Genomic DNA, 12,407 nt, shown 5'->3' on the forward strand with positions numbered 1-12,407 from the left:
AAAGGGAAAAAGACATAAGTTTTGTCTCTTGAATAGAACTACATAACATTACACACTGAATAGTATTTCAAAACAAATTAAATATTCTACTGCTGTACAAATCTCATACTTGTACAGAACTTACAAATCTCTTTCAAAGGTTGGCCAGAAAACTAATGTGAAAAAGCAAAGTTTTTAACTTATAGTGCACTATGCTTTTAACAGCACATTTAACACTACACACAAATACCCACCTTTTTCTATGTATATTTTCATCTTTTAATCCAGTATTCTGAGGACACAGCCCTCCCCTTTCCATAATTAAGTTCAAGTGAAACAGAAGTTAGGAGAGTTGTTTTAGAAATAAAGATAGGATCTAACACAAGCAGTTAATGTAAGGGAGTTTAAAAATTAAACTTAGTTTAGACATTGACTTCTAGCATATCTGGAGCTTAAAACAAGTTATTTAAGGTAGGCCATTCAGTAACTGCTACAAAAGAACATACAACTGCTAAGGAATAAATACATAATTTAAAGAAATTTGAGTTTAAAAGCTTATATAAAAGCGATGCTATGAACACTATCCAAACTCACATTTAGAAAAACCCTCATAATAAGTTCAGTTCCAGTATTGAAATTATTTCTGAACTATTAACTAATGCTTGTAAATGAAATAACCAGTAGATCATCATTTCAACAAATCAAAATTAAAAAAAAAAAAAAACAGTTCAAGTTATCACCTCACAGGACTGCTTGCTCTCCATTATCTTTAATATACTGTCTTTTAGTGCATGATGAACAAAACGTGTTGCTGTGGCTTTCATATATTGCTCCATAAGTGTACTTGCTAAAGTGGTGGCACGAAACAAAGTAGTAGCTTCATCTGAAAAAAATAAAGTGTAAAGTTGGGAAAATGAGCCAACAAAAAGCAGAGGGGAAAAATAAGCTGTGTTCACAGTTTGACATATGATGCAATAAAGAGAGGAGACAAATGAAGACATGGGAGTCATTTCCTCCCCAGAGTTTCAGCTAATGTTAGTATAATTAGTACAGTACCTTCCATGCTTATTTCCCTGTCATTTAGTGTTCGTAACAATAGTGACTCAAGCTTTTCATGAAGAAATATCTTCAATAAAATGCCAGCCAACAGTGTTCTGTCCTGGCCACAAACATGTGATAAGGCATAGACTACATGCATCTCTTTCTGGAGTATGAGCTGAAAGAAAACCAAAACAATGTTCAGAAATTTGTGTTAAAATAACAGTCACCACAAATACAACTTAGCAACATGTGTTATAGAAATTTCTCTCAAACAACAGAGAAAGTGAATTTTGACAGAAAAAAAGAGGAAACAATACCTCTTTAAACTCACTGTACTCCTCTTCTGGCATGATCTTCTCCATAGAATATCGTGCTCGAACACGCAAAGATCCTGGCTCAATACCTTTCAGTGGTATATGGGAACTGAGCTGAAACCACTCGTCTGTTGCATGTCCTTTTTGTAATCGGCTTAATTGGCAACGCATAAACACTTTAAGAAAAAAGCATTGTTAAATAGACTATCTCCAGCAAAACAGTGCTAGCATTGAAGAAAAAACGATTTTTTTCAGCACATCACCTTGCTTCAGCAAAAGAGCATTAATAAAAATTATCAAAATTTGTGTCATCCAATATATGGACAGATTATCTCTTAGATGGTTTAACAGACTCCTGAAAACTGAAGTTGAAATATGAAGCATGCTGTAAATAATGTATACCCAGAGATATTAAAAAAAAAATTCTTTTTAATGCCCAAAGAGGGGAAAAAGCCCCTCTGCTCCCTCAGCTACCTATCAAACCTAGGCAGCAATCAGAAAATTAAAACAGGTAAAATTATTAGAATTCACTGTCCTCTTTTGAAGCCCTGAGCTCATGCCTCTATTAGGTCTGCTCTTGAACCTCTCTGTTACCATTTTTAGTATTTATTTTTAGCTTTACTACATCTTTCTCAAATGTTGTAAGATGTATTTCTTTAATATTTTGAAACTCCCAAGTTTAAGTCTGTAACATTTTATGCAAAACATATAAAAAGTCCTTCCCAGACAGGTTACTGCCCAAATAATGACAAGTCAACCACATATGACAAAAACATTAATTCACTTTTTTTGGTGGTGTTGGTACCTTACAAACTACGAAGTAATGACCTGCACCAGCCTATTCTACCATAATTGAAAGTCTGATCTGACAGCTGACTAGTAAGCTGCAGTAGTTAGACCACTGACTATTCCAAATTAGGCACGTGCACTCCTGAACAGACTGTCTGGAACTTCTAAGCAAATACTCTTTTTCTGCATCTCTTGATGAAATCTACTTTTAACCAAGTCCCTTACATTTAAACAAAACAATTCCCTAAACAAAAAAACCCCAATCATCCCCCCCAAAAATCAAAACAATCAAAAACACTATCACACACTTCTTTTTCACTTTTCTGCAAAACCTTTGAAGAGTTCTAGCAGACTTTCCACGTCCCCAATTCTGCAGCATGTTGGGTCATCATTTGCATAATCAGATAATGGAACAGAATGACATAATATTTCTAATATAAATTTAATATCTCATATTCTTTGAAGTTGATGAATTGATAAGGTAACACATTTAAGTCAGTCAGGTAGTGGATAAACCAATACATCATCGTCTGCTACTTATCACAAGTGTGGACTGGACTGTCTTTACACCAGATAATCAATTGATTGTCCCAAAATATTTATTCTGAGCAAAGCTCCCATGTCCTCAACTGAGCAACATGCTTTCTGTGCTTACTTCTTGTTTTGCTTGTGCATATAAGGCATATATCTCATTGACAGGAACAGTGAGATACAGGATTCAGAATAAGCTTATTGAAAGGAATGAGGGATTTGTCTTTACAAACTGTGTCTGCTAGTAGATAAAACTAGATACAGAGAGATAAAAGAAACAATGGGAAGGATTCCACTGATTGATAAATGGAATGAGAGAGATTTGTCTTTACAAACAAACTGTAGGTCTGCTGATAAATAAAATTGGATACTGAGATGAAAGAAACAATGTGAAGAACCATAAATTCCATAGGAATTCCACTGATTGACACAAGGAAAAGAAAAAAAAAGGGAGAGTATACATTAGAAGGGGGTCTTAGGTATTAGGCAATCCGGGAAGTCTGTACCTCTCTGTTGTAATACATTTAGAAAAATGGTATGACCTGAGAATGCACCCTCAAAATGTAGAATGTAAGCTTCTTTCCCTTATCTCTTTCTCCCCAGTTCTCCTTATTGGCTATGTGAATGTAATCCACCCTCTTCCCCCTGCTTTCAAAAAGACGTGCGTTATCAATATTCTTCCTCTTTCCCTCCTGCTCTCCTTCTCCACAGGATCCCAAGAACAAGAATAAAGCTGAACTTCCATCTCAGCAAGGGAAAGAGCCTCGTTTTTAGTTCCTCTGGTCCATGCTATACTATCTCCCCTGTTTCCCTGGCTGAAGCTGGGTGGACAGTGGTAACAGAGAAACAGGGGACATAGAAATAATAGCACCTCTCAAGTACCTCAGCCAATGGGGAAAGAGAGAGGGAAATGTGGCTGGGAAAATAGGATAAAAAGGAAGCTGCGTCCTCTAAAAATTTGAGAGACCCCAGGGGAAATGCCCCATGGCCTCTCCCTTTATTTGAATAAAGTTACAGGACTCCTCTGTCTCTTTTTTGGACATAAACCTCTGGTGCTTGTGGATTAATTTTCCTGACACTGATGATTTAATTTTTCCCATGGTTATACAGTAGCACATCCTAGTGATAAAATAAATATTATAATCTTATTTTGATCTTAAAAGATTGGAACAGAAACATCAACATATGGACTGCAGAATACTTGTTACAATTTATGTTCAAAAACTTTAAGGAACACTTTCTGCTACTGAGAAAAGTATATTAAACTATTAGGCTATATTCAATAAGAGATTGCCATTAGTTGAGAATTTAAGGATGTTTAAACTTTGCAATCTAGCACATTATGATAGAATAACAAATATACAGAAAAACACCAAAAAGTTGATCCATTCTTTGCAGGCATGGTCAAAACCTATATACAACAATCTTGAACCAAGAATGCTTTACGTGATGAACATTAGCAATAATAAAAGGTAAAACTGAGGTTTCTTAATGGTTTGTTTACAAATTTAACTTAGGGATTAATATTTAGTAACAAGTTTATATTTTGATGATTAATAATTATAATCTGGAAATCAAACTTAAAGTGGTTAAAACTTATGTTTTTTTTCAGAATGGAAATGAATTTAAGTTTACAGTGAAGCCTTTGTGAATCCTTTGTTGAACCCAACCAGAACCAACCAAATCAACCCCCTAAAACCACTTACTGATTCAGAATAAAAGCTTATCTAAATGCTGACCAAGAATATATTGCTCAATAACGGACATATTAAATGCTGTCTTTCCCACCCACATCTTACTCATATGTTAGCACAATCCATTTACAAGGCAGTGAGGAGCTGTTAAGGACTTGAACCTCTTACACTAAGTTCTTCAAAGAAGGGGCTGCCAGCTTCCTATTTTTGGTACCTAGTGTTGGTAGACAATATGTTGTTACTATCATTAACGAGTACCTGATAGGCTCCATAGTTTCTCTCCCTTGTTCAAAGTCCACCCATGTCAATTCAAGAGTGCTTACATACACTACTTAATATGTTTAGCACATATTTCATGAAGCATATGAGAGGGAAGGAGCCAAGTACATAACCTGCCATAGCAGGCTTATTTCCCAGTGCCACAGAAGTGATACATGTGTATCACATTGATGTTTTTGTCCACTAGCTCCATATTCTCAAATAACTTAAAGACCAAGCTATGGCACTACTGCAAATACAAACTGGCTGAAAGAAGAGACAAAGGCAATATGCGCTTGCAGCCAACTGCATCCTGGGCTGCACCAAAAGCAGCGTGGGCAGCTGGTCAAGGGAGGTGATTCTCCCACTCTACTCTGCTCTCATGAGACTCTACACAGAGTACTGTGTTCAGCTCTGGGGCTCCAGGCATAAGAAGTTAGTGAACCTGCTTGAGTGGGTCCAGAGGAGGGCCACCAAGATGATCAGGGGGCTCCTCTATGAGGAAAGGATGAGAGAGTTGGGGTTGCTTAACCTAAATAAGGCTGTGGAAAGACCTTATAGCAGCCTTCCAGTACTTTAAGGGAGACTACAGGAATAATGAGGAGGGACTTTATCAGGAATTCTAGCGATAGGACAAGGGGTAATAGCTTTAAATGGAGATTGGGTTAGGATTAGATACTGGAAAAATCTTTACTGTGAGGGTGGTGAGGCACTGGAACAGGTTGCCCAGAGAAGCTGTGGCTGCTCCATCCCTGGAAGTGTTCAAGGCCAGGTTGGATGGGGCTTGGAGCAACCTGGTCTAGTGGAAGGTGCCCCTGGCCATGGCAGCAGGTTGGAACTAGATGATCTTTAAAGTCCCAAGACAAGTCATTCTATGATTCTATGGCATAGCCAGGACAGGTGACTCAACCTGACCAAAGGGATATACCATAATACATGGTGTTGTGCTCAGAAATACCAAGAATACTAAGCTAAGAAAAAGGAGGATGGATATAAGGCATTTGTCTTCAAAAGCAACCACTATGCATACCGAGGCCCTACTTCCCAGCAAGCGTCTGGACATCACTTGTTGATGGGAAGTAGAGAATAAATTTTTGCCTTTGCTTCCATGTGCAGCCTTTGCTTTTCTTTGTTAAACTGCCTTTATCTTGACCCATGAGTTTTTCACCTTATTTTTTCTCCTCCTGTCCCCCTGAGGAGGGGGAGTGAGAGAACTGCTTGGTGGGCACCTGGCAGCTAGACAAGGTCAACTCACCACAAATACTGAAAAAATATAGCCCTCACATTACTCCTACTTCAGAGCAATCCACTTTTAAAAACTGTGACTACAAAGGAGAAATGTTCAGAAAGGTAATCAACCCCTTTTCTTGCTTTTGGAGGTTTAGGCAACATTGCACACAGACAAGTTGGATATGGTCTCTTTTAGCTCAGTTTTTCTCCCCATATACTTCAAATATTTAATAGGGACAGGGATGTAGGCAGAGATGCTTGTTAATTCAAGTTGATATGGTCTAATTCTTATCCCAAAACGAAAGGACTGTTAGGTTATGCTCTAAGAGTCTACCTAACCATGATCAAAAAACATTGCCAATCCTCTTGACCTAGGTAAGAAAAAGATCTATAACCTTCCATCAGTTGGATACATCCAAAAGTAGCACAATCTCCTTAATCTGGACAAAGAGAAGGAAACTACAAAAACACTTTAAAAGAAGTTACTGAAGTGTAGTGAGTTTTTTAGCAGAAGGTGGACACGATATATTAGTAAAAGCCTGTCTGCACAAACCAGCCTCTGGAATAAGCCGTGATATTAAAGGCTAAAGTCCTTGAAACTTTCCTGCAGAAGAGAGAGTAAAGCAAAACAATATTCTTGTGTACAAGGGAAAAAATGTAAACCTGTGTGTATTAGCCAATGGTAGCTTGCTTAGCCCGCGGACCCTGTAGAACCCTATAAAAGGTGTGTTAATAATAGAAATAAACGGCGTTCACTCTTACTTCTGTGAAGAGTGGTGAAAAAGCTGGCGGTCTCTCAATACTGAAGTATCCCATTCATGAATTATCCTTTGAAAGGGTCTTTTCCTAACCAAAGCTTTGGCCAAGATAAAGAATTTTCTAGCTCAAATGCATAGAACCATGCAATAACAAGGTCACAACTGTAATCAGAAAGTACTTTTGTCTGTCAAATGAAATAAATCTTTTTTTCCTTCTGCTATGCAGAAAATTTTGTAGTCAAAGGAAAGAGCAACAGTTTTGAAATTGAATTAGGTTTGGCAAGAGCATTTAGTCTTCAAAGTAATTCTTCTACTTTCGTCAAAGTTTCCCTACAAATCTCTTCTCTGAGAGGAAAAAAAGAGAAGTAAATTGACACGGAGGCAAACATAACAGGCCAGTAACACAATACCATGCAAATCAAAACCAACAGCAACAGATGATCAGTACTGTGCTAGGCTTTGGGACAGGTCTGAACACAACAGAAAAGTACTTGGAACAACTGTTGGGCGAGAGAGTGACTGCTCTGCAGGCAACAGAGAGGAGACAAAGGGATGAAGTTATAAGACAATTATGGTGGGAAACAAAATACCTTGAAAGCCAAAAAATCACATTGTGTGGCTCAGAATTCAAGTGTGGGTTTTTGGGGGAGGGTTCATTTTGGTGGGTTTGCTTGGGGTTTTTTTTGTATAGTTTTTCTTTTTGAAAGCTTTTGAAAGTATTGTTAGTAGTTTTCTGGAATAGAAAAATAGAAACAAAACAGCTAAAGAAGCTGTGTAAATAACAGGAGGAAAGTACACTCTTGGGAACACAGATGAGATAGAATGAAGGGAAGAACAAGATGCTACAAGGACTGAGGCAAATTTCGTTCTACAGACTGTCAAATTGAAGTTTTTTTTAAATTTATTTTCAAGTGAGGAAAGTACTACTATTTCTCCTTCTTTTGCACTGGAAGCAACAAAAAACCCTGAGAAGGACAAAAGTAACTCCACACAGATGAGCTTAAAAAAAATTAAAGAAATTAACTCAATGAAACTTAACATTTTATGAAGGAGATTAATTCTGACAGCTTCTCTTTTTTTTTGGTAAACATGGTCACAGTATAACACAACAGGTATACTGGAATAGAGCTAGAAAATTCATCAGATATATAGTATTGGATTACTGTGCATTTTACTTCTAAAAAACATGCAGGTTCTTACTGCAAAAACATTAATGTAAAATCAGTAACAGACATCTAAAACATACCAATACAGCTGTATGATAGTCACAGAATATACTTAATTCTCTTGTGATAATGTTTGTCAAGAGCAATCAAACTCTATCCATTGTAAAAGTGTATATGCATCCTTTACATAAAAATACTTACATATATCTGGATCTTTACTTTTCTTTGTTTTGTTACTAAGACTTATCTCAAATCTATTAATATCAGATGAAAGATCACTGGGGAAAAAGACAGAAAGCCCCAATTAATACTATATTTGGCCAACATTTAAATATATTCTAAAGTTATTTCAATCCTGAGTTATCATGACCATCCAATCATATTAACAAAGATACTTAGATTCATACACAAAATACTATCCATGCATTTGTGGATCCTATATAACCATGTATACAGTATTTTTAAAAAGCAGATACAAAACAGTACAGTGCAAAGAATTTTAAATGCAATGCAACTTTCAAGTGAAATTCACTAATTCAGTAAGAATAAGACTTACTCAAAGACAAATTCTTCTGACCATACAGGGTTCTGACCTTCCCTGATATGTGTTTTTGCTACCTGGACACTGTTCAGGTAGATGTTACAATATGGATTAGTAAAATGCTTTACTGGGAGTGTATGAGCTTCTTCCACATGCAAGATAAGACTGCTGACCTAAAGAAAATACACAAAATTTATTTATTTATTTAAGAAAGAATGGAACTCTCCCCCCCTCCCCCCCGTGTGGAGGCTTAATGTTAAGGAATAAATATTAAATACAAAATATAATTTCCTAATAGAAAGAGCAGGGAAGAGGAATAATGAAAGAAGATTTTAAGAGGCACCAAGGATAAAGTAAGAGCAACAACTTAAAAATAAACCTCCAGCACCATAGCTTTACCTCATTTTTTATTTTTAAACTATCACTATAAGATTTGCAATTGCTAACTTCTCTATGCAAAGAACATTCTGCTGAAACTAAAGACTTGTATATTAAGTAAGAAACATGGACAAATCTATGGATGCTAACTCTGAAGCAGGCAGCATAGTGCCTGTGGGATAACAGGCCACATAACTCTCTCAGTCTTGCCTGAGAAAGTGGCCTGAGAAATCATAAGGAGGAATTAAAACAATCCTCAGAGATAGAAAAAAGCCTTGCAGGTGCTGTTTGTCTGTTCCTTGTTTTCTTGCAAGAGAAGGTTGAGGGGTAGTGAACCCCACTGACCAATGATAGTGATGTGTTAGTTTACTAACCAATAAGAGTTTTCTGTACTTTTCACGTATCGGTCTATAAAAAAGACCTGAGGTAATAAACTGAGACAAATTCTCCAGTTCGACTCCACAAGAGAGTCTGTGTCGTTCTTCTCACTGTTCCCAATAGAGCGACACAAATCCAAACACAATGCTGCATTTCATGCTTTCCTAATAGATTAGGCTCAATTGGAGTCAGCAGTGAGCCCTGGCAGCCAAGAGGGCAAACCACACCCTGGGGTGCATCGAGCACGGCATAACCAGCTAGTCAAAAGGGATGATTATCCTGCTGTATTTAGCATTGGAGCGGCCTCACCTTAAGTAGTGTGCAGTTCTGGGCCCCACCATTTAAGAAGGATGTGAAGGTCCTTGAATGCGTCTAGAGAAGGGCAACAAAGCTGGTGAAGGAGTTGGAATGAATGTCCTATGTGGAGCAGCTGAGGACACTGGGTTTGTCAAGTTTGGAGGAAAGGAGGCTGAGGGGTGACCTCACTGTTCTCTACATACAGCTTCCTGAGGAGGGGAAGTGGAGAGGGAGGCGCTGAGCTCTTCTCCCTGGTATCCACTGGCAGGATGTGTGGGAATGGTTCAAAGCTGCACCAGGGGAGGTTTAGATGACATTAGGAAGCATTTCTTTACTCAGAGTGTGGTCAAACAGTGGAACAGGCTTTTCCCAGAGAGGTGGTTGATGCCCCAAACCCATCAGTGTTCAAGAGGTACTTGGATGATGCTCTTACTTCATACTATGCTTTAACTTTTGGTCAGCCCTGAATTGATCAGGGTGTTAGACTAGGTGATTGTCGTAAGTCCTGTTCAACTGAAATATTCTATTCTATTCTATTCTAAAAAACAGTAGATTACATAAAATTCTTTTGTTTAAAAGGCTACACTGTTTTCTCCCTGTTATAAGGAAGGTATTAGTCTGTACCATAGATTATCAAAATAAGAGCACTTGGAAACTCATTTCCAAAAAATGAGAAGTGAACACTCTGAACTCATTTACATTAAATACATTTTAAACAGTCTACTATTTTACAAACTTCTGAATTGCATGCAATTCATAGCTTAATCAAATATCTAGAGATATCAACTGAAGTAAATTTAGTCAAATACAAGAAATATCATACTTGATCAGGTCAAAATTTCATTTAAATGCAAATATTCAGTACCAGAAATTTCAAAGGACAGTTTGAAAAACCCTGAAACTGATATAACTTCTGTAAGGCAGTCATGGAAGTATGATTTTTGATCTTTATACACTTAATCTACCTTGATCATTCATGCTTTTTATAGTTTTCACCTCTCAAAATAGTCCAATACTTCCCATACTTATTTACCTGGACATTCTTTTACTCATTCCAGCCTATAGTTTTCTCATTTTCTTTATACATCTGATATAAGACAATCAAAATTAACTGTATCCGAAATGAAAATACCATAAATATTAAATAGTATCCATCTTTTATACTATTCCTTCATGCACCTTAACATTTGCTTTGTGTTTGCAAGTACAGAATTATTTCAGATGATCACTCTGTAGGTGCTTCGCTTTTTTGTCTCCAAATTTTTTCTGCCACTTCATATATCAATTGATCTAATTTAGTTTACTTCAGAAGTATTCAATCATCTTTAATGTTGACCACAGAATAATTTTGCATTTCCTAAAAAGACCCAACCCATAAAACGTATTCCTTTTCCTATAGACTGGTAAAACAGCTACTTCCAACATTCATAGCATTCAAAGATACCAGGGATTCTTGATTCCCATTATTCTTCAATTATCACTTATGTAGTCATTTATGATTATTTGTCCTTTACCTCTGAAAGAAATTCTGGCCACAACAGTACTCTCAAGAAACCAAAAGAATATAAACTACAATCCAGTTAAGCATGTATTTGTCACTGAAAAATGAATATATTAGTTATACTATTATTTTGGTTACATGTGGCATAAGTCTGTCAAATCTGGTGAACTGTAAGAGTTAAGACAATACAAATGCTGAATTGTTGACACTTACTTAAATGTGATCAGAAAAACAAACAAAAAAAAAAAATCTGCCAATTTCCTAAACACCATTTTGATCTTTGTGTATATAGATATCATAATAAAATGTCATTCCTGTTGGTTTAACAAACGTACTGTATAACTCCAAGAAAAAGAAAGCACATGCAGGATTTACTATTGTTGAAAGGAAAGTTCTGTCATCTATCATAATTTTGCAAAAAGGAGGCAACCTCTCCCCCTCTTCCCCCCCCCCCCCATATCTATATAGCTTCACCTGACGTAGACGTTTATTTGATGTCCCTGGACTGTTTTTCCTTAAACTGCAAAACATCTGCAGAGCCTTCATCCAGTCCTAAAAGATAAAGGCACAAAACAGTGTAACAAAAAGTCAGATACAGCTTCTTGCAATAGAACTGACATATCAAAAAGTATCTGAAGTTGTTTCTTTAGCTTAAAAAGAACAAACTTGTATACAACTCAGAGTATGAAACTTTGAATAGTAAAGCAAAATTAATATATTTCTCAGTAAATCTAAAAAGACATTTGCAAATTTGAGTTTCTCCTTTTAGAAATATCAGGCATTACTAATGGATATACAGTGTGACCTTTATCAATTTTCCAGATTAGTCATACTTAATTAAATAAAAAATAGTATATAAAATGAAGCAAGACTTGATTGTTTCTGAGAAAATAACAGATAAGTCAAACTGTTCTGATCATTCTCTCCTCTATTTTTATATGCAGTTGTATTTACTCTATGTACTTCAAACAAAAAACAAAGCAGCATTAACAGAAAAACACTGAAAAGTATAACCTTCACCCCCATTCTCTCTGCTCACAAATACATAAAGCAGAGTAGATACTTGGGAAGGTGGAAGATATGTTATAGCCTCATTTCTCACGTTTTCACATCCCACACGGTCAAATTTTGTAAGTTCTCATGAAGCACAACATTTAGGCTTTGACTAACATTCATAAAGGTGTAGGTCAAAGATCTGCTAGCTACTCTCAATGTGCAATTTAATAATTTTTAAAATACAGGTACATTCAATATTGCAGCTATTCTCAAGTAAACCACTTTGGGAGTGAAGTTTATGCTTTCAAAACCTACAAAACAAGGAACTGTGAACTATGCATCAAATTTTTATTAGCTTGCTTTCTTATTCAAATAAGAAAAAACAAGTAAAGAACCATAGAACTTACTAAACACTCTAAATTAATCTAAATATTTCCTAGATACAGTCACTTTATTCTGCCTTTTAACAGGAAAATCTATCCCCTTAAATGTCAGTTTACAGCAGCAAGTATGAACAGTGCACCATAGTATGCACAATATTATGAGGCTAACATAT

General features: G+C 36.3%; 1 protein-coding gene across 1 annotated transcript in view; it reads right to left on the minus strand.

Moving 5' to 3' along the window:
- The window catches only part of LOC148183400 (ras GTPase-activating protein 1-like), a 127,389-nt gene that overhangs the window by 58,664 nt on the left and 56,318 nt on the right, over window positions 1-12,407 (minus strand). Inside the window, exons 13-18 of the mRNA XM_088061468.1 lie at window positions 11,330-11,407; window positions 8,317-8,474; window positions 7,962-8,038; window positions 1,338-1,510; window positions 1,036-1,195; window positions 720-862 (exon numbers count right to left, since the gene is read on the minus strand). Coding sequence (XP_087917594.1) covers window positions 720-862; window positions 1,036-1,195; window positions 1,338-1,510; window positions 7,962-8,038; window positions 8,317-8,474; window positions 11,330-11,407 — 789 coding nt within the window. The remainder of the gene's footprint in view (window positions 1-719; window positions 863-1,035; window positions 1,196-1,337; window positions 1,511-7,961; window positions 8,039-8,316; window positions 8,475-11,329; window positions 11,408-12,407) is intronic.

The sequence above is a fragment of the Pseudopodoces humilis genome, chromosome 12 (genome assembly GCF_049639895.1).
Source record: "Pseudopodoces humilis isolate 2021_Gansu_Grassland_sample_001 chromosome 12, ASM4963989v1, whole genome shotgun sequence".
NCBI lineage: Eukaryota > Metazoa > Chordata > Aves > Passeriformes > Paridae > Pseudopodoces > Pseudopodoces humilis.